Source organism: Microtus oregoni, unplaced genomic scaffold, assembly GCF_018167655.1.
Source record: "Microtus oregoni isolate MIOR12 unplaced genomic scaffold, Mior012 000050F_ref0000143, whole genome shotgun sequence".
Classification (NCBI taxonomy): Eukaryota; Metazoa; Chordata; class Mammalia; order Rodentia; family Cricetidae; genus Microtus; species Microtus oregoni.
In genome coordinates this window covers 10,011,791-10,034,687 of record NW_024543256.1, presented here as the reverse complement: position 1 = coordinate 10,034,687, position 22,897 = coordinate 10,011,791, and the positions used below count along the sequence as shown (strand labels likewise).

The following is a 22,897-nucleotide window of genomic DNA, read 5'->3' as shown; positions in this document are numbered from 1 at the left end:
AGATGGTATCTTAAAGTTGTCTTGATTTGCATTTCCCTGATCGCTAAGGAAGTTGAGCATGATCTTAAGTGTCTTTTGGCCATTTGAACTTCTTCTGTTGAGAATTCTCTGTTCAACTCAGGGCCCTATTTTATAATTGGGTTGCAATACCACTCTTGGGATACCCAAGAGATATCCTATCATATAACAAAAGTATTTGCTCAACTATGTTCATAGCAGCATTGGTTGTAATTGCCAGAACCTGGAAACAACCTAGATGCCCTTCAATGGAAGAATGGATGAAGAAAGTATGGAATATATACATATTAGAGTACTACTCAGCAGTAAAAAACAATGACTTCTTGAATTTTGCATACAAATGGACAGAAATAGAAAACACTATCCTGAGTGAGGTAAGCCAGACCCAAAAAGAGGAACATGGGATGTTCTCACTCATATTTGGTTTCTAGCCATAAATAAAGGACATTGAGCCGATAATTCATGATCCTAGAGAAGCTAAATAAGAATGTGAACCCAAAGAAAAACATATAGGCATCCTCCTGAATATTAACCTTCATCAGGCGATGAAAGGAGACTGAGACAGAGACCCACATTGGAGCACCGGACTGAAATCGCAAGGTCCAAATCAGGAGCAGATGGAGAGAGAGCACGAGCAAGGAACTCAGGACCGCGAGGGGTGCGCCCACACACTGAGACAATGGGAATGTTCTATCAGGAACTCACCAAGGCCAGCTGCCTGGGTCTGAAAAAGCATGGGATAAAAACGGACTTGCTGAACATAGCAGACAATGAGGACTACTGAGAACTCAAGAACAATGGCAGTGGGTTTTTGATCCTACTGCACATACTGGCTTTGTGGGAGCCTAGGCAGTTTGGATGCTCATCTTATTAGATCTGGATGGAGGTGGGCGGTCCTTGGACGTCCCACAGGGCAGGGAACCCTGATTGCTCTTTGGGCTGACGAGGGAGGGGGACTTGTTTGGGGGAGGGGGAGGGAAATGGGAGGCGGTGGTGGGGAGGAGGCAGAAATTTTTAATAAATAATTAATTAAAAAAAAGAAACTCATTATTCAAAGTGGTAAGTTATAGCACGACATGGAGAAGCTATTACTGGGGAGAAAAGAGAAAAGGGGATTGGTAGGACTGACACCATTTGCTCTCCCACTTTCCCTTCGCGGTCTTCTTTTAGCAAATAAAGGTAGTGGTATAACTTCCATTATTCATCAGCTACAGGTTGCAAAAAGAGAAGGGATCACAAAATCTAGCATTAGGAGAAGAAAGACACTAAACAAAATTAGAAAATGATTATCTCAAATTAAAAGAAATCAGAGATTAGAATAATAACCTTAGTACTCAAAAAAGACAGAATTTGGGCTCAGGAAAGAGATTTAACACTGAGTTATTGATTTTGCCTTCCAGTGTTTGATATTTATTAGATCCTGCATAAATATCTAGTAAATAAGAGGTTGAATGAGTTGTTGTAGAAAGCAGTAGCCAAAGAAACACATTATTCAGAGACCCATCTGGAGAACAAGTCCCCCTAAAGCAAATAGAGGAAAACTCATATGCACTCTTAGAGACTGAAGCAGCAAGCACAGTGTATGCATGGCTCTGCACCAGGCCCTCTATGTCTATAATAGCTTCCAGGTTATCATTTTTATGGGACTTTTGAGTGTGTGAACAAGTGGGTCTCTGATTCTTGTGCTTGTTTTTTGGGCTCGTGTTTCCTTCTGTTGGTTTGCCTTGTCCAACCAACTTGGATGTGATGGCTTTTATTTTATATTTCATTTTGTCATATTTGGTTGTTATCTCATAGAACCCTGTTGTTTTCTAGTGAGAGACAGAAAGGGAGTTGATCCAGAAGGGAGAATAAGTGGGGAGGAACTGGGAGAAGTAAAGGGAGGGGAAACTATAATAAGGATATATTGTATGTGGAAATAAACTATTTTCAATAAAGGAGAAAATAAAATTCATTACAGTCTAACTGTCCACAATCTTTCTCTATTATCTCTGTATACTTATTTCAAACAAATAGGTTCATTTTGGTGCCAAACTCATGTCACTAAAAAGAGATCATTGGGATGTTACTTGAAGCTGTGAGTTTTGTTTTCTTTGTCTTTCCGAATTAAGTTATACTTTTCAAATAATGGTTTCTAATCAGGAAGCCAAGAACTTAAAGTCTTCATTTTTATTATAAAAAGAATTTAAATCTGATAATAATTAGTTGTTTTTAGGCCATTATAAATTGAACTCACAAAACAAATCATTCCCCCAAATAAGAGAATGACAGTTGTGTCCTGAGAATAACAGTTTACTGGATCAGAGTCTGAAAGTACAAACACCTTTAGAACCAATGGACAACTTCAGATCATTGTTGACAAAGAGAAGGAAATTGAATGTGCTTTTCGTTATATCATTTTCTTTTTCTTCATTATTTTTTTTGTATTGGTGAATATTCACTATACAAAGTACTTGCTAGGTTCTTAAATTTCTTTCAAAAATACCGCATATGTGTATTTTGACCATACTTGCCCCTTCCTCTCCGTCTTTTCTCTTTTTGCTTTTATTTTTTGTTTGTTTTGAGACAGGGTTTCATTGTATAGTCTTGACTGTCTGGGAACTTTGCTGACCAGGTTGGTTTTGAACTCAAAGATCTACCTACCTCTGCCTCCCAAGTGCTGGGATTAAAGGCATGCGCCACCACCACCTGGATCCTCCTTTCCTTCTCCTTCTCATAATTCTCCTTTCTTCTCCTAGTTTCTCTATGATTTCATGCTATTACACACCTATACACACATGCACACCTGCATGCATGTAAGAATTTTATATATCTATATGAAATCAAGGTTCTATAAATGGAGAAAAGGTGATATTTGTCTTTTTGAGTCTGACTGACTTCATTTGTTTGATAATTTCCAGCTGTATTTATCTCCAGCACATGACATAATTTTCTTCTTCTTCATAGCTAAATAAGACTCCATTGTGATATTTCATGGGTGCAGTTAATGAAATCTCTAGAAGACACAAACTCCTCTGACTTACTTCCATCCCCACTTCTACAATAGTTCCTGAGCCTTAGGTGCAGATCGTGTTGCAGATATATTCACTGGGACTGGACTCTACAACTTTGCACTTTGATTGACTGTGGCTTTCTGTAATGGTGTCAGAAGGTATCTTAACCTCTCACCAACATGGCCTAAACATGACCTGAAAAGGATGACACTAACAGACATGCATATGTGGATGTGGATGGGGAAGTTTATGAAGCCTCAAACCTAGACAAAGAAAAAATGTGTAATTATATTATAATCATAAAAATAAATAATTTTGAAACTCCACTGTAATATAACATTTTATTTATCCATTTATCTGCTATTGGATACATAATCTGATACTGTAATTTGACTTTTGTGACTAGTGCTGCAATAAATATGGATATGAAATTATTTCTGTGGTATAGTGACTTAGTGTTATAACCACATGTGGTATAATTGGGCCATAAGTAGTCATTATATATTTTTGTGCATGTGTGTTCACATGCATGTGTGTTTGTGTGATTTGATTGTGCCATGGCTTCCATTTGGAGGTCAAATGGTTATCTTCTTCTACCATGGATCCAGGGATTGAACTCAGATCATCGGGCATGTGAAGTAAGTACCTTTACCAACTGAACCATCTCACCAACCAGACTTCATATGGTAACTCAAACTGTAGGTTTTGAAAAACTTCCATGATGATATTCATAATGGCTGGAAAAAATCTATATTCCCATCAGCAGTATGTAAGAACTCTTTCTTAACTATATTCTTACCATCATTTGCTATTATTTGTTCTCTGAATAAAGTGAGGTGGGATCTCAATTGTGCATTTCCATGATGGCTAAAGATGGAGAACACTTTTCCACATTTTTATTCAAACTTTTGCAGAAATGCCTTTAGCAGATATAAAGAAGCCAAATGCAAAACAACTTGCAATGTACTATTCCTTTTTTAATGAAAACTTTAAAAACACAGACAAGTTAACCTGAGATTTGAACAGAACAATAGTGAACTATGCACAGAGATGGCTCACAATAGTAAGCTATAATAATGACAATAATGGCAACATTCATTGTCTGTATAGAGGTTACGATGAAATCTGGGCATTCAGGAAAATCAATGCTAATGCGCTAAAGCCCTTAACCTGCAAGCTTCATTTTTTCAGAGATTAAAATTTTCATTAAGGATTTTTACTTTACAGGTCTGTTGGAAGTTTCTTAATGCTAATGATGCACCTTTTTTTTTTCTTGACAACTTAGATCTGTGAAGACTTTAGGTAAAATTTGTAAATTGTCTTTCATTTGAGTCTGAAGTCTAAAAGCAATAGTTCCTCATTTCAGTCCAGAAAATGCAGGCACGACTGTCCAAGCCTAATAGCAGGTTTGGGAAGATCTCAGCTCAGCTCTTGCATTTGTTTCTCTTCCCCATGCTCAGCAGGATAGACGGACAAACAATAAAACCATGGGGATCCTAATGTACAGCTAAGTTTGGCATAAATTAAATTATAGGATGACTCTCTGATTCAAAAGCATAACATCTGAGATTGTCACAGACTTGGCTGCAGCCATGTTTTTTCTGTGGAGCAACCCTTTTCTCCACTGTGAATATGTCTTACTCTCATTGGTTAATAAGAAGCTGACAGGCCAGTAGCCAGGCAGGAAGTTCAGCAGGAAAACCAAACTGACCATGATAGGAAGAAAGAGGGCAGAGTTAGGAGAGATGCCAGACAGCCACCAAGCACATAGGACATGTAGAAAATGAATAACAAGCCATGAGCCACGTTGCAAAGCATAAATAAATAGAAATAAGGGTTAAGTCTGAGTTAGCTAGTAATAAATCTGAGCTATCGGCCAGGCATTTATAAATAATATTAAGCCTCTTTGGGTAATTTGGGAGTAGCAGCTGGCATAGGGAGCAGGCAGTCAGGACAGGAACACTGACCACAATCTTTCTACCCTTACTCACTGAATCCAAGTGGCCTACATTTCAACAACACCAGATTATCAGAACCACAAAGCACACCTGCCCACATATTTCTTCAGATTCATGGGACAGGGCAGGCATTGCCCTGGAAAATCTTTTCTTCCCTATTTGATCCATATCTACCTTTTCTAAGCTAAAATGACTTTTTTTTCTTGATTCTTTGCTGGAAATTCCCAGTGCTGCCATTTTCATAGACTTTCCTGTGGTCTATTTATGTCTAGAAGTTCTTTCCCATATATTGTTTTGAAGCAGATAATATAAGGATTTCAAGGACGGAATGCTAAATATCTGCCGGAATGCTAAATATTGGTGGGAAGTCTGTCTGCTGGGGACTTCAGTGGGTTTAAGAATCTTCTCTGCAATTCTTTGTTTTGTTTTTGCACATTTGTATGTTGTATATAGCACATGAGCTGTTGGGGAGAGCGTTGAAAAACAGGTACCATAGTGCATTGCTTACGGCAGTCTTTAATTCTTCAGCTTTCATGGAGAGTAAATTACTTCCATGCAGTTGGATGGGTGTGATGTCAATGATTTCTGAAATTTCTTTATTAACACAAAATTTCCAGTGCCTTTCAACAGAAGCAGCAACACTAGAAATTTGGAGGGCTAACTCTTTACTGTGACATAAGACTGTATTAGATTCCATATCTTTTACAAACCGCTTGATCTTCTCAGTACAATGAGCACAATGGAATACTTTGTACTCTTTAAGATAAATAAGAAACCTCGATGTACGCACGTGTCTAATGTTTGGGAAAGTCCGAGAATGAAGGCACAGTCTGCATCGAGTTCAACATTTAGGACAACTATAGCAATCACATTTTCGTCTGCTTCTGCTGGGAGAAAAATTCTCCCTGACATTTTCAAGTCAATGGATTTCCTAATGGTGCGAAACTGTTTAAGAGAATGATGTCAAGCTTTGAACTGGATAGACAATGTCAATTGTTACATATTTTAAAGCAGTGATACTTTCACAGCATTGTCTTAGGATTGCTTTTGCCCTGTGGAAACTGTTTCAAACTGACAAAAATGCCACAAACAATGTAATGGCTATGAAAAGAGCAGTGACAGAAGTTTCCACATTAGAAGCATTCCTGTCTATTAGTTGACAGTAATTAGGTGACTAAAGATAGTTATTTATATAAGGAATATTTTGTTCTCGTTTTAAGTGAGAAAAAAAAAACATGTGATTTAAAAACATGTAAAATATCCCGTTGTGTATCTTGGTACTGTTGTGGGACTCCTAAAAGTGGAAACAGGAGCTGTCGCAGACCATTTTTACAAGCTTTTGGGACCCCACTTCTCATACTGGTTCATTTTGCCCACCTTAATACATGGGGAGGTGCTTAGTCTTACTACAGTTTGATATGCCATGCTTTGATTTTTTTCGTTTAAATAACATTTTTCAGTTGTTTTACATGCCAACCAGTTTTCCCTCCCTCCGCTCCTCCCATCTTCTCCCTTTTGCCATCTACCCCCATCCCCATCCGCTCCTCCTCCATCTCCATTCGGAAAGGGGCAGGCCTCCCAAGGGCATGGCGCAGCAAGTTGAGGCGGAACCGAGCTCCTCCCTTGCGGGGCCAGGTAATTTAGAATGGGAAATAGATTACCAAAAGCCAGCTAAGCCCAATGTACTCCATTTTTTATTGGATTATTTGTTCTTTTCATGACTAATTTCTTGAGTTCTTTGTATATTTTGGAGATCAGACTTCTGTCAGATGTGGAGTTGGTGAAGATCTTGTCCTGTTCTGTAGGCTGACATTTTGTCTTGTAGACCATGTCCTTTACTTTACAGAAGCTTCTCAGTTTCAGGAAATCCCATTTATTAATTGTTTCTTTCAGTGTCCGTGCTACTAGGGTTATATTTGGAAAGTGATCTCCTGTGCCAATGTGTTCAAATGTACTTCCCGCTTTCTCTTCTTTGAGGGTTCAGTGTGATTGGCTTTATGTTGAGGTCTTTGATTCACTTCGACTTGAGTTGTGCATGGGGATAGATATGGGTCTATTTGCATTCGTCTACATGTCGACATCCAATTATGCCAGCACCATTTGTTGAACATGCCATGCTTTGTTGATAATCATGGGAGAACTGCCCTTTCCTAAACAGAAATGGAAGAGGGATTGGGGGTTTGGAACTTGGAGGAGAGGAAGGAAGGGAAACTGGATAGGATGTAAAATAAATTTTAAAAAGGAAAACTTTCAAATATGTAAAATATCATGTGTATTTATCTTTCCTTTATTAATAATGCTTATATTATTTTAAATTTTAACAATTAATTGATAGAATAACAAAAACTGTGTAGTCAAATAAGAAAGAAATATTTGTTAACAAATCAGTAAGTGATAATTTTATAGCTATCTTAAGTTAGTTTCCCTAACTTAATTTTTAGAGAGATAGGGTCTCACTATTTTTCACATGATGATGTGAAAAATCTGGACTCAAATAATCCAGCCTCCTGACTAGCTGGGGTGACGGACATATTCAACTGTCCTTGGCTAACTTGTGTGGTCTCATTTCTACTGTTCTTTGTGCAGGGGGTGGATCCTCATCCTCAGGCCTATTAAGTATATGTTCTGCCATTGGACTAAATCCCAACTCCTTACAGATTCTAAGATTAACTGAAGTAGCATAGACTTCCAGTTTAGTTCACCCTTCTGTGGCGATCTACAGGTAGTTAATGATGGATCGAAAGAGACCCTTTCTTTGATTGTGTATCAACTTATTAGTTGCCATGCTCATGTAAGTAACATCTCATCCATGATCTTGTAAGTAATCTCAATTAAACTTTATTAGTTCACAAAATAAAAAGCAAATAGGGAACTAGTTGGGGAAAGGATGGAAACAAGAGAGGATTATATAGGGTGAATATGATCAAAGTGTGTGCTATATATTATATATATTAAAGATATATGAAAATGCTATAATGAAACACACAACTATATTTAATTTAAATATGCTAAAAAAAAGAATGCTGGTTTGGAGGCTGGGCATGTATCTCAGTGCTAGAATGCTTGCCTAGTATGAGCCAGGCCTTGGTTTTAAACTTCAGCAATTTCAAAAAATAAAAATAATACTGGTTTCTATGCCATACTCCAGACTTACTAAGTTAACAACTCAAAAGTATAACCTGGAATATAGCCTATCATTTAGATCGCATTATTAGTGCCTGTTACTACTAATACCTCCCGGAGCCCCAATGAATCTCTCTGAGTAGAAACACATATGTTTATCTGTTTCAGGCTGGTCTTTATTCCAGTACCCACTATTCTGTCCTCCAATCATGAGGGTTGATGCAGTATTTTAAGGGGAGACTATCTAAGGCAGCAATCAGAAATGCCAAATGACACAACAATGAAAAGCAGAGAAACTTAATAGATTCATTTCTCCAGCATCCTATATAGGATCTTGGGGCTTGGAGAAAAGTGCCATCTAGTGGCACTAGAGGAGGGTTGGTTACTTCACAACTACAGAATAAGTTCCTGGAGAAAAATGTTTGATTGGGTCATTATGTGGCTATTTGTTTGGCTGGATGATGTGTGTGTTTGTGTGTGTGTGTGTGTGTGTGTGTGTGTAGTCCCATTACAATATGTTATAAAGGTTAATAACAATATTGTTATAATTGTCTATAACAATTTCTTTGCTGAAGGAGAGCTCTGCTAGTGTTAATCAACTAACATTATACAATGTGTTAGTTTTTCATTGCAATAGCATACCTTAGGGTATCAACTTAAAAGAGGCTTTGTTTACAATTACAGCTTGAAAGTTTCTGTCCACCTTGGTATTTACTGTGCAATGGATTAAAATAGGCCGTATCATGGTGAAGGATTAAGAAAGAATGAAGGTCCATGCTAGCAGCTCCTTTTTTTCCCCTTCTTCTATTTGGACCATAACCTGGGAACACAGCCTACATTCAGGGCAGGTCTTCCACTCTTAGGCAATCCTCTCAGGGAATACTTTCATGGATACATTTAAATTATGCTTTGCTTCTCAATCCAATCAAGCTGAAAATCAAAATAACTAACAAATAAAAGAAATTACTTGAAACCACATAGGTAGTCTTGAATGTATAATGCTTGGAAGCATAAGGCATATATTTTAGGCATCACTCAGATAGCAGTTTCATGTTTGCTAGTGTTGTTTGAATGGGAATGGCTCCTATAGCCTCATAGATTTGAATGGTTGGTCCTCAGGTAGTGGCACTGTTTGAAAGCATGAGAACGTGTGGCCGTTCAAGGAAGTATGTCACTGGGGGTGGACTTTGAGCTTTCAATGTCCCAATCGAGGCTCAGAGGAACTCTCTTCCTGCTGCTGAGGATCTGGATGTAGAACTACTCTCAGCTACTTCTCCAGCACCATGTCTGCCTGCATGTGGTCATGCTTTCTACTATGATGAGGATGAAATAAATCTCTGAAACGGTAAGCAAGTCACAGTTAAATGCTTTCTTTTATAAGAATTGCTGTGGTCATGGTGTTTCTTCACAGAAATAAAACACTGACTAAGACAGGTAGTCATTGGATTATTATTGCTTCTGTAAGATACAGGAAATCAAGTATCAGTAATGCCTAGCATACCAATGATAACTTTCTTCTCTTACTTAGGAATTTTAAGTGGCACTAATTACAAACATGAAGTGATAATGACTGTGGAATTGGGTCTTGTTTTTGTTTGAGTTTAGTATTAACCTAAAACCCCAACAATTCCTCAGTAAAGCCGACTATTGATTATGGTCTCAGGGATTTCATGTGGGGAGAAGGAAAAGAGATGAGGAACAAAGAAAAATGAGCACAGCCTTAAAGTTGATAAAGCTTTATCTTGGGAAAGCTGTCCCAAGATGTCCTAAGATGTCATGAGTTTCTAGGTGAATATTTTAGCATAATTTTATAACAGGTATATGCCAAAGAGTCCAGACCGCTCATTTCCAGTCATGAGATATACACCCAAGATTTGACACTTAGAAGCATCACTGTAGCCTGAGCAGTGAGAGGAACCAGGTACCATCCTTTCCCAAGATATTCAAGAATTGTCTTCCTTCTGATGTCATGTCCAGAAGACACACCCTCTTCTGTATATAAGAATATACTTGCTCAGTGACGATTTCATAAGGAGTTAACTTGTGTTTCCCAATGGAAATTTATCTGATTTTCATTAAAGGGAAAAAAGGAATTTTGGAAAGATGGTTTGGCAGTTAAGAGTAGTGGATGTTCTTTCAGAGGATCCAAGTTTGGTTCTCCGTACCCACATGACAGCTCAAAACCCTAAGTCTTGCTCCAGGAGACCTGATACACTCTTTTGGCTTTTGTAGACACACTTGTGATGCACACCTAAACATGCATGCAAACACACTTATACATAAAAATAAATCTTTTTAAGTCAAAAATACTTCCTTTGATAAAAGCAATGCAGTAGATTCAATTAACTAAACCAATTTCAGGTTTTAAAATATCATTTGTGTTTGAATATTTCCAAAGATCAAGGATACTAGAAACAGTGGTAACATTTTCTAGTAACATTTGCTTAACTACACTGTAACTCGTGTCACAAAATGAGTACCACTATCATAACTGTGTATTTCCACAGAAAAGATACATGTTTTCAGGGTTGGGGAGATGATTCAGCAGTGAAGAGCTCATACTGTTCTTCTGGAGGATTCAAGCACCCACGTCAGACTCATATAGGCTCATGACTGTTGTAGGAGCCAGTGGGCCGTGTCCTGCCACCTGGCTAGCTTAACCCCTGAAATAACCACACAGAAATTGTATTAATTAAATCACTGCCTGGCACATTAGCTCTTGCCTCTTATTAGCTAATTCTTACATCTTGATTCAACCCATTTCTAATAATCTGTAAGTCACCATGAGGTCATGGCTTACTGGGAAATATTCAGCATATCTGACCTGGCAGCTCCATGGTGGCTCTCTGTCTTCCTTCTTCCCAGCATCTAGTTCTGCCTACTCCGCCTACCTAAGTTCTGCCCTATCAAAAGGCCAAGGCAGTTTCTTTATTCAACCAATAAAAGAAACACATAAACAGAAGAACCTCCTACACCACACGATTGCCTATAACTTCATCTCTGGGGAATCTGATGTCTATTGTGACCTGCCACTGACCATTGCTGATGAATTGAAACTGAGCTCAAGATTCAACAGAACCAGGAACTTCAAGGCTAACTCTGCTCCAGAGTTCCTTTACTAGCAGTATATGAAATTCAAAGCAGGGACAGAGAAACATTGAAAAACATAGAGGAAATATTTTATCACTATCACCAGATGTGCTCAGGATACAGAAGGCCTCTGGATGAATAAAGGATGTTTGCATAATGCCCTTTATCTTACTAAGCTGCATTGCTGAAGTGGGGCATCTTGCCCATAACATCCCATGGGCAGAAGAAGGCATTCCTCCCAGTGGAATAAACAAAGTTCTATGGGAACAGAGTTCATACAGCAGGATAGTGTACAAAAGTCTATCATATCTAGGTTATAGATGGCCTTTTCTGGCATCTGTAGACACTGCAATCACATGCACAATATAATTAATTAAAAATAAAGTATTTTTTTATATATCAAGCTATACATTTTTCTCTGCTCCCATCCCTGCCTCTCCCCTCCCCTTCAACCCTCCTCCAAGGTCCCCATGCTCCCAATTTTCTCAGGAGATCTTGTCTTTTGCTACTTCCCATGTAGATTAGATTCATATATGTCTCTCTTATGGTCCCCATTGTTGTCTAGGTTCTCTGGGATTAAAATGTGAAGGCTGATTTTCTTTGCTTTATGTTTAAAAACCACTTAGGAGTGAGTACATATGATAATTTTCTTTCTGGACCTAGCTTACCTCACTCAGAATGATTTTTTTTGTACTTTCATCCATTTGCCTGCAAATTTCATGAAGTCATCATTTTTTTTTCTGCTGAGTCCATTGTGTAAGTGTATCACACTTTCTTTATCTTTTCTTCAACTGAGGGGCATCTAGGTTGTTTCCAGGTTATGGCTATTATAATTAATGCTGATATGAACATAGCTGAGCAAGTGTCCTTGTGGTATAATTGTGCATCCTTTGGATCCATGACCAAAATTTATATAGCTGGGTCTTGTAGATTAATTACCAGTTTTCTCCCATCCAAGTACTAACCAACCCTCCTTAGCTTCCAAGATCAGATGAGATTGGTCACATTCAGGGTAGTATGGCCACAGATAAATTCCCAGTTTTCTAAGAAATCACCATACAGCTATCCAAAGGGGCTGTACCAGCTTGCACTCCCACCAGTGATGCAGGAGTGTTCCCTTTATGCCACAACCTTTCCACCATAAGCTGTCATAAGTGTTTTTGATCTTGGTCATTCTTACAGGTGTAAGAAGGAATCTCGAAGTTGTTTTGATTTGCATTTCTCTGATGACTAAGGATGTTGAGCATTTCCTTAAGTGTCTTTCAGCCATTTTAGATTCCTCTGTTGAGAGTTCTCTATTTAGGTCTATACTCCATTTTTTATTGGGTTATTTGTTCTTTTGATGAACAATTGCTTCAGTTCTTTGTATATTTTGGAGATCAGACCTCTGTCAGATGTAGGGTTGGTGAAGATCTTTTCCCATTCTGTAGGATGTCGTTTTGTCTCGTTGACCGTGTCCTTTGTTTTACAGAAGCTTTTTAGTTTCAGGAGGTCCCATTTATCTTTTCTCTCAGTGCCTGTGCTGCTGGGGTTATATTTAGGAAGTGGTCTCCTGTGCCAATGTGTTCAAGTGTACTTCCCACTTTCTCTCCTATGAGGTTCAGTGTGGCTGGCTTTATGTTGAGGTTTTTGATACATTTGGACTTGAGTTTTGTGCATGGTGATAGATGTGGATCTATATTCATACTTCTACATGTTAATATATAGTTATGTCAGCACCATTTGTTAAATATATTTTCTTTTTTCAAAAATAAAGTACTTTTGCAAAAGAAATATGCTTTCAGCCAAGCAGTGGTGGCACATGCCTTTAATCCCAGCAATTGAGAGGTAGAGGCAGCTAGATCTCTGTGAGTTGAGGTCAGCCTGGTCAACAGAGCAAGTTCCAGGACAGCCAGCTACACAGAGAAACCTTGTCTTGAAAAACAAATAAACAAACAAAGAAAGAGAAAGATGTTGGAATCATCTTTCCCATGTGAGAATACATCTATGAAGGTGTAAAACTCACAAACTCTTAGCCATCAGAGAAATGCAAATCAAAACAACTCTGAGATTCCATCTAACATCTGTCAGAATGACCAAGATTAAAAACACTGATGACAACTTATGCTGGAGAGGTTGTGGCATAAAGGGAACACTTCTGCATTGCTAGTGGGAATGTAAGTTGGTACAGCCCCTTTGGATGTCAGTGTGGTGATTCCTCAGAAATTTAGGAAATAACCTTCCTCAAGATCCAGTAATACCACTTTTGGGTATATATCCAAAGATGCTCAGTCATGCCACAAGAACATGTGCTCAACTATGTTCATAGCAGCATTGTTTGTAATAGCCAGAACCTGGAAACAACCTAAATGCCCCTCGACCAAAGAATGGATAAGGAAAATGTGGTACATTTACACAATGGAGTACTACACAGCAGAGAAAGATAATGACATCTTGAAATTTGCAGGCAAATGGATGGATCTAGAAAACATCGTATTGAGTGAGGTAAACCAGACCCAGAAAGACAAACATAATATGTACTCACACATAAGCAGCTTTTAGACATAAAGCAAAGAAAAACCAGCATGTAATTCACAACCCCAGGGAATCTAGACAACAATGAAAACCCTAAGAGAGATATACATGGATCTAATCTACATGGGAAGTAGAAAAAGACAAGATCTCCACAGTAAATTTGGAATATGGGGATAATGGGGAAAGGTAGAAGGGGAGGGAGAAGAAGAGAGGGGAGTAGAGAAAAATGTATAGCTCAATAAAATCAATAATTTTTTTTAAAAAATACTCACAAATTCTTGTTAGAAATACTGGTTCTTCACTGATAGTGGCAATTGAAGTCTATGTGTAAATATTCAAACGGAACACCATCACCATAATCACCAGTTATAAATTATTCAGCAATTTGAAACATTCACCATACCAATACTTTTTGTCATAATTGGGTTCATTTTATCTACCTCATGAGTTAAGGAATACAGAACTTTTAGCAATGGGAGCTTAAACAATTCAGAAAGATTAATGGGCCACCTAGGTGCATTGGGAGTAGTTTGATAACGCTGTATTTCCAGCGTTCAGTTTTACTAACATCATTTCAGATAGCAATTTTGTTTTATCCCAGTTAAGGTGGATTGTGCTGTTTATTAAATAAGCCATTGTAGGAGAGTTATTTCATAGAGTTCATCAGCACAAAAATATGTCAGAACATATGCTGGATGTTCAGTTTAAGTATTATTTCAGTCTTAATAATACCATGTATAATGGTATCATCTTAGAAGAAATTCAACATGGACTCAAATTTTGATGACAGTTCTATAAAAAGATAATCACCTTCATTTTGCCATTAATATGTCAAAATCATGGACTATACCAGAATATCTGCTAAATATTTACTCATTTGTCCCACAACATGACAAACCCAGTTAAGAACAAAGGGTCAAACTGGGGTTAAGTAAAGTTCCCTATTGGCCCATTTTACTGTTCTTCTGCCTCTTTTTTATTTTTTTAAATGATTTTTATTGATCTCTACATTTTTCTCTGCTCCCCTCCCTGCCTCTTCCCTCCCCGCTTCAGAACTCATCAACAAAAAGTATTTCCCCTGGAATACTTGATGGAGTATTTCATACATATCTTTGTAAACTAGAATGCTAAAGACTGCTGACTGAAGGCCTCTTACAGTTAGCTATTTTATATCAGCAGAAACATTTGGTAATGAGATATTGATGTGTGGAGCTACAATATACTATGCATTAAAATGCATTAGATGCCCATGAATCTTGGTCATATTTCCAAGCTCATCCATTAGGCCCTTTATTTGGAAAGACTAGAGTACTAAAGATGAATAAAACATGAATCCACAAATCTTTAACTTATTCCTTTATTTATTTATTTGTTAAGACTCTTAAATTGCTTTGGAATTTTAGTGGATATTAGGGTAAATTTAGGGAAAGGTTTAAAATTAATTTTTGGAGTACAATAAATAGACTTTATCCTGAACTTAGTCACTCAATTAAAAGCAGAGTAGAATTAAAAGATGCCTGTGTAAGGGCTAGAACAATGACTTAGCAATTATGAATACTTACTACCCTTGTAAAAGTCTTGGTTTCAATTCCCAACACCCACATGTCAGCTCACAGCTGTTGATAACTCCAGTTGCAGCTGATCCAACTCCTTTCCTGACCTTTGTGGGCTTCTGTATACATGTGGTGCACAGTATGCTTAGCCAGTTTTCTGTCACCCTAACACAAGCTAGAGTCATTTAGGAAGAGGGAACCTCTGGTGCAGGACAATCATCTGTATTCGGTCAATTATATTTTAAATAAACGCTGATTGGCTCATAGCCAGGTAGAAAGTATAGGCAGAAAAAAACAGACAGAAAGTAGAGGTGGGGCAATGAGAACAGGAGTATTCTGGGAAGAAAGAAGCTCCCTCCCCAGTCCTGCCCAGATCACCGAAGAAGCAGGATGTGACCTGCCCCGCTGAAAAAGGTATTGAGCCATGTGGCTAACATAGACTAGAATAATGGGTTAATATAAGCTACAAGAACTAATAAGAAGCCTGAGCTAATGGGCCAATCAGTGTGATTTCTTTGGGACCTAATGACTGTGGGAACCGTGCAGGACAGAAACCCCAACAAGCAAACCCACATGTTACAAACCTCAACTGAGAAACTTCTAAACAGATAGACCAGTGAGCGAGTCAATAAGTAGCACACCACCATTATCTTTGCATCAGCTCCTGAGTTTCCTGCCTTGACTTTCCTCAGTGATGGAATGTGATGTCGAACTGTAAGCTGTAACAAACTATTTCCTTCCCTGGTTGCTTTTGGTCATGCTGTTGTTTTATCACAGAATAGAAACCCTAACTAAGACAAGAACACACACATATACATAAAATAAAATAAATAGTAAAAGTCAAAGTGATTTGTCTTTCTGGCCATGGTGGTGTGTGCCAATGATCCCAGCATTTGAGAGGTAGATGTAGGCATATTTCTGTGAGTTCAAGGCAAGTCTGGTCTACAAAGGACAGTACCAGGACAGCCAGCAGTACATAGAAAGATTCTATCTTAAAAAAAAAATAAAAATAAAGTGATTTATTTGCCTTTTTTTTTGCTTGTTCATAAAGTTTATTGACAACTGTTTGGTCCCAACACACAAACAGCACTTGAACCACAGGGGGGAGGGTGTTTCAAACAAAGTAGACAGTTGAGGAAAACATCTTGCCCCTGAAGTCTGATCAAAAGCAAACAGTGCAGGGTAAGAAAGGGGATTTTGGTGGTAACTTTTTTTTTCTTAACAGGTAAATCTATTCCGGTACATCTTTCCACCCAGAGCATCTCGTCATCTCCATACATCACAGCAGCAGCATCTAAGCCTCTGGATAAAGAAATAGTGACTGGCCTGGGCACTGTGGGTTGGCACATCAGACTCATTGCGCTTCCATTGAGTTTTCACATCTTTAAGCAGTTTATTACACTCATCCCAGACGCATGGGCAACTCCAGCAAATGGCAAAGAAACACCCATTTACTGTGCACAATTATTCTTTGTTGTCCACAGAACAAACTGACGGCTAAGATGGCTCCAAGTGACTTTAGTGACACCTGGTGTTTTCAAAGTCCCTAATCCCTTCTACACTTGCAAACCTGAAGTCTGAGCAGGCAAGCTTATCCTTAGGATGTCTGTGATTAAGGCAGCCCATGATCTCGACAATAACTTTATTATTACATTGCTTAAAAGCCTTAAAGAAATTGCACATGTGCCACAGTACAAACGAAGGACAAGGGTACATAAATAAACAAATGTTAAAAGAATCGATGTATCTTGTCAAATCATTATGGCTATCAGAGGCACTGTTGGCCATAAATTCCACTTTATTTAGTCAACAAATCCCTCAACATAAGTAGAAAATTTCCACAGTGGGTTTTGTAATGTAGTTCAAGATACTTTCATATCAGAACCAGCTCAGCTGATGTTGTGGCCATTTTTAGAAATGATCAGGGATATTCAGAGAAGTATAGACATAGATAGGGCCATGTTTAGAAAAACTTTTTTCCTATGTGATAATTCCCTTATAAACATGCTAGACTTACTTTTCTGGGCATTTAAGATTCTCTTAAGAGGAAGCTGGGAGAGATGGCTCAATGGTGAAAAGTACTTACTGCATAGGACCCGAGTTTGTGATTTACCTTCCACCTCTGGGAGATAATCAGGGACAAGAGCAACAGGCTGTATATTCTGGGATTCTCCTGGACAGCAACTCAAAAGAGGGTTTCTCATGTCTCATACTGGAGTTTTTGTTAGGTGATCTTCAGCCCTTGGAAGAAGCATTATTATCCTAGATTTAAAAAGTATATAAATACAACGAATTATATATATTATAGTTTTTTATGTAAATGATTAATAGTATGAGTCCTTCTTGAATTCTCAGACATCCTTATTGTTATTTTCCCCACCTCCTTCCTTCTCCAATGACTACATCTACAGAACAGTCCCACACCTAACGCTCAGGGAACTTTACTGAAAGGGGTTTGGAAAGATTGTAAGAGCCAGAGAATTGAAAAGTTTACTGTGAGATTGTGTCTCCTAGTAACATCAGAAGCTATACCCATAAAGTCTCAGCAACATGACTTTCGAAATATGAATGAACAAGGATGACACCAACAGACATGCCAAACTGGATTGAGGAAAGCCCAAAAGGCCTCATACAAATCAACTCTTTTATCAACCAATTATTTTTGTTTACATTAAAAAACCAGATAGTTACTGTAATTATGAAATTTCTCAAATATACATTCGGTATGTTCATATAAATACATGTATGGATCGCGAATCATAAGCTCAATGTTCTTTATTTATGGCTAGAAACCAAATATGAGTGAGTACATCCCATGTTCCTCTTTTTGGGTCTGGCTTACCTCACTCAGGATAGTGTTTTCTATTTCCATCCATTTGTACGCAAAATTCAAGAAGTCCTTATTTTTTACTGTTGAGTAATATCTAATATGTATATATTCCATACTTTCTTCATCCATTCTTCCATTGAAGGGCATCTAGGTTGTTTCCAGGTTCTGGCTATTACAAACAATGCTGCTATGAACATAGTTGAGCATACACTTTTGTTGTATGATAGGGCCTCTCTTGGGTATATTCCCAAGAGTGGTATTGCTGGGTCCAGGGGTAGGTTGATCCTGAATTTCCTGAGAAACTGCCACACTGCTTTCCAGAGTGGTTGCACAAGTTTGCATTCCCACCAGCAATGGATGAGTGTACCCCATATATGAGCTTATAATTCGCGATCCTAGAGAAGCTAAATAAGAAGGTGAATCCAAAGACAAACATATAGGCATCCTCCTGAATATTAACCTTCATCAGGCGATGAAAGGAGACAGAGACAGAGACCCACATTGGAGCACCAGACAGAAATCTCAAGGTCCAAATCAGGAGCAGAAAGAGAGGGAGCACGAGCAAGGAACTCAGGACCGCGAGGGGTGCACCCACACACTGAGACAATGGGAATGTTCTATCAGGAATTCACCAAGGCCAGCTGGCCTGGGTCTGAAAAAGCATGGGATAAAACTGGACTCTCTGAACATAGTGGACAATGAGGAATACTGAGAACTCAAGAACAATGGCAGTGGGTTTTTGACCCTACTGCACGTACTGGCTTTGTGGGAGCCTAGGCAGTTTGGATGCTCAACTTACTAAACCTAGATGGAGGTGGGCGGTCCTTGGACTTCCCACAGGTCAGGGAACCCTGATTGCTCTTCGAGCTGATGAGGCAGAGGGACTTGATCGGGGGTGGGGGAGGGAAATGGGAGGCGTTGGCGGGGAGGAGGCAGAAATCCTTAATAAATAAGTAAATTTAAAATAAATAAATAAATACATATATGGGAAGAAAGCAATGTCAAAATATGTGTCAAAACTTGAAGCAACTAATATTAATCTTGTGTGTTCTTTACTCATGTACATATGTTCACATGTGTGGGGCTGAATCAGCAAGTGGAGGCCACAGGATGATGCTCTGTGTCTTCCTTTATTGTTTCCCACCAAGCATGGCTCAGTGATCCTGTAGCTTATAGGCTGGGCCAAAGAAACTGACCAGCAAGTCCCAGGGAGCTTCCTGTTGTCTTTGTCTAGACTGTAATAGCTGGACCTTTCTACTTCTCTTCCCCACCAAACTCCAAAGACATGGATCTGTCAAAAGTATAATTACAGTAACTTTCAGCATTCATCTCTACCATACTAACAACATTGCAGTGGTACACATGAAACTGATATCAGGGTCTGGATAAGATGCAGACTTCCTGTGCATGCTTCCCTCAAGGGAAACACCCAACATATAAGATGAGGTAACTGCAGATTTTAACATTTCTATGTCTAGTACTAGTATAAAGGTATTGGAGTTAAATGTTCTTGTTGGTATACAGACTATTAATAAACTCAAATTTATATGAATTATGTGTTATTCTTGCTTGTCTTTCTATTAGCACACTGCTAAAATGGTTTTCTGTTCAAACTTCTGTGAATAAGCTAAACAAAAATAATGTCACGTGAAAGGACCACCATTTATGTGAATTTCTCCAATTTTGTCTTTTTATCTCTAAACAAATGAAGACCCTAAAATGTTTAATGAACAAACCAGAAGCCAAAGCCAGTTTAATACGCATGATGCTACACCTTTGATTTTCACACTAGTTAGAAAAATTCAGTTCCTCATACTTCTTCATGAACTGCACAGCTACATACACATTTGTTGGAACACATGTAAGTAAATGTTGGGAGCTATAGATTCCTGGCCCCTTGACTTTTCTGCCTGCAGCTTCTCTGAGCACGAGACCTTGATGGCACACTGATGGGCCTGCAGCTGAAAGATCCCGAGAGCTGGGTGTGTCTAAGGATCCCTATATAAGCTGCCCCTGAGCACAATAAAGGGGGACATTTGGCATTCTTGTATCAATAATGACCCATGTCCATGTCTCTCTGTCTGTCTGTGTATGCATGTGATTTTAAGTCTCCAGGCTTAGTTCCTGGCTCGCATATGATCTTGTGACACAGGAGCTACAGGACCATCGAAATTTTACAGGACTGGTCGGGGTTTACAATTAAATAGTGATGTATTCATATGAGGTAACTGTAATAACATTTCCTTATGCCATTGTTATACATACTTAGTTTTCGCTGCCTATCCCCCCCCATCCTTTCATGTCCCCAATTGCCCTCCCCACTATCTGTCCAAACCCTTCCATCTTCAGCATTTCTCTTCTGTATCACATCACATATTTCCTGTTTCTGTGTCCACTTCCTCCTTTAAAGTGAAGCCTCTATTGACTCCTTTCATGGATCCCTTTCTGGTCACTAGGCAACCACATACACTCTTTCCCTCCAAAATACACAGGTAAAACCTAGAAGCTAAGGTCTCCTTTGGGCAATATGACAATTTCCAGGAAAATCTCGCCTTTTTATGGCTGAATAGATTAGATTGCATATATGTACCATATTTTCATATCTTTTGATGGGCATCTAGGCTGAATCCATTTCCTGCTCTTGTGAAATGAGCAGTAATAAATGTGGATGTGCAAGTGTCCCTGCGGTAGGATACAAAGTCCTTTGGGTGTATTCCCAGGAATTGTATACCTGAGTCAGAGTGCAGTTAAATTTTCGTGTTTTGAGACATCTCCACACTGGTTTCCTTAGTGGTTCCATTGGTATGCACTATTCTGGAAATAGTAATAATGTGTCACCACGGACGGTGAAAATGCAGTGCTTCTCCGTGCTTAAATTATGGTATTCTGTCTTCTACTTCCGTATCACCTGTGCTGTATAACCCTTCTCGAATCTCTCTTTCCCTTAAGAATTGGACAGTTGTCCATATTGGGTTTCATGGTCTAAGTTGATGATGATGACTGACCAGGTCTCTCCCTCCTTTCCCTTAAAGCTACCCTGTAAATGCTATCTTGGAGATTATTGATTTTCCCACAGCAGAAAAAAAAATCAAATTACATATTTAATTGTGTGCTTTTATATGTATAATATCCAACTTATTTTAGAAATATTTGGGTTTTCATACTTCTATTATAAAGAAAACACATACACAGAGAGTGAAAGGAAATATTATTTCTATAGCATTTTTTTTACAATTTGTGTTCAAGCTACTTTTATGTAATATCAGAAACATCAAGACAAAGGGTTTCAGGGTTATTAAAACAAAATGTACATTATAAATGAAACTGTACTACAATGTTATCTCAGGCGTAAGAGATGGAATAAACTTAGGGAATTAGACTATCCAAGATCAAAGTCTGACTCCATTCTTTTCTAGCTATTGAAGCTTGGATTCCCCAAACTACAGTCTTTCACATTCTTCATCTTCAAAGAGCCTATGTTTGTATTATATACATCACTAGATGATTGACAATAGAATAGGATAGCATATAAGAGAGTTTGCAAATGGAAAACTATACTTTATGAAACATTATGAAAGTGGAGACTTTCTGATAATTGTACATAATTAGCACCTAGTATACACACTGAAACAAGCTTCACTCAGTGGGGAAGTCATGCAAACATTTCAACTCTCAATGACAATGTAAAAAATTATTTAAAAACGATGCAAAACATGAAAACTTTAGTAGGGAAAACCTGGAAAGACCCAATTTCTTAGACAGACAGCCATTAAAGGTGTTACAATGATTTACAGATTACAGATGTATTCACTCTTCAGAAAAAGTTGTTAGTAACCTTATTTTCAACTTTCAGCAGCTACCGAATAATCACATTAACTGTTTTTCAGCCATCAAGCATGCTTTAACAAGAGACGAGCAAAAGTCTGCCTCTAAATCACATTCAATGTGAACATGCACGAATGCCCACACACAAAGTTTATAGCATGAGTTTCTTCAGATTCTTGACAGTTTTTAACTACTATTCCTTAACACACACGCAGAGAGAGTTCTTCAAAAAGCCGTGGCTATTTCATACGAATCTGGAAATGGGACAGACACGCGTCCAGATCCAGTCACAAGAGGCAGAATGCCAGCAATCGGTATAACTTGCCAGGACAGAGTCAAAGTGACATTCCTGTTTCCCTTGAGACCGTGCCCGTCGTCAAAGAAAAAATACTTGCTTTTGACATCTTTCAGATCCAGCTTGGGGTTCTCTCCTCGCAAAAGGATCTTGTCCCACAGGACCACCTGGTTCACAGCGTTGCTTTTCGTGGAATATTCTGCCGAGAGGTAAAGGAAGAGCTGCTTGACGTTCCAGTCGAAAGTCTTCTCCAAATCCGCAGAGATGTGGAACGTGATGAAGCCCAGGTCGCTTCTTTTTCTGGGTCCGGTGAAGTCCTCCACTTTTTTGAGCAGGACCCTGGAGACTTTCAGGCTCACTGGCGCGCTTCTGTCTTTGAAGGCGGTGGTGAGGATGCAGCCCAAGGTGAGCGCCGCCATGACGCTCAGCGTGAAGGCGAACAGCGAGTTCGCCCGCGAGAGCAGGGTGTTCATGTTGCAGGATGGATTGGCGGCTTCCTCCACGCGGGCTCCACCGGCGCTCGCTCACTCGCTCTCTTGCTTGCTAGCTCAGCTCGCTCACAGAGACTCGCTCGCTGGGCAGGGCTTGCAGTCTGCTCGCTCGCGTTCCCTCTGCCTTCCTCTGGCTCGCGCGGAATGCTGGGCGCGCGCACGCGTCCCTGGAGCGCGCACCGCCCATGTTGCCTGTTCTTTTTTCCC

The 22,897-nt window shown here is 38.9% G+C and overlaps 1 protein-coding gene across 1 annotated transcript; it reads right to left on the bottom strand.

The window, feature by feature from the left end:
- Window positions 1-21,507: 21,507 nt before the first annotated feature.
- On the bottom strand, window positions 21,508-22,677 carry LOC121437188 (signal peptidase complex subunit 3). Its single transcript, XM_041637039.1, has one exon. It carries the CDS (start codon window positions 22,670-22,672, stop codon window positions 22,130-22,132), a length of 543 nt encoding a protein of 180 aa, XP_041492973.1. The 5' UTR covers window positions 22,673-22,677; the 3' UTR covers window positions 21,508-22,129.
- Window positions 22,678-22,897: the final 220 nt, after the last annotated feature.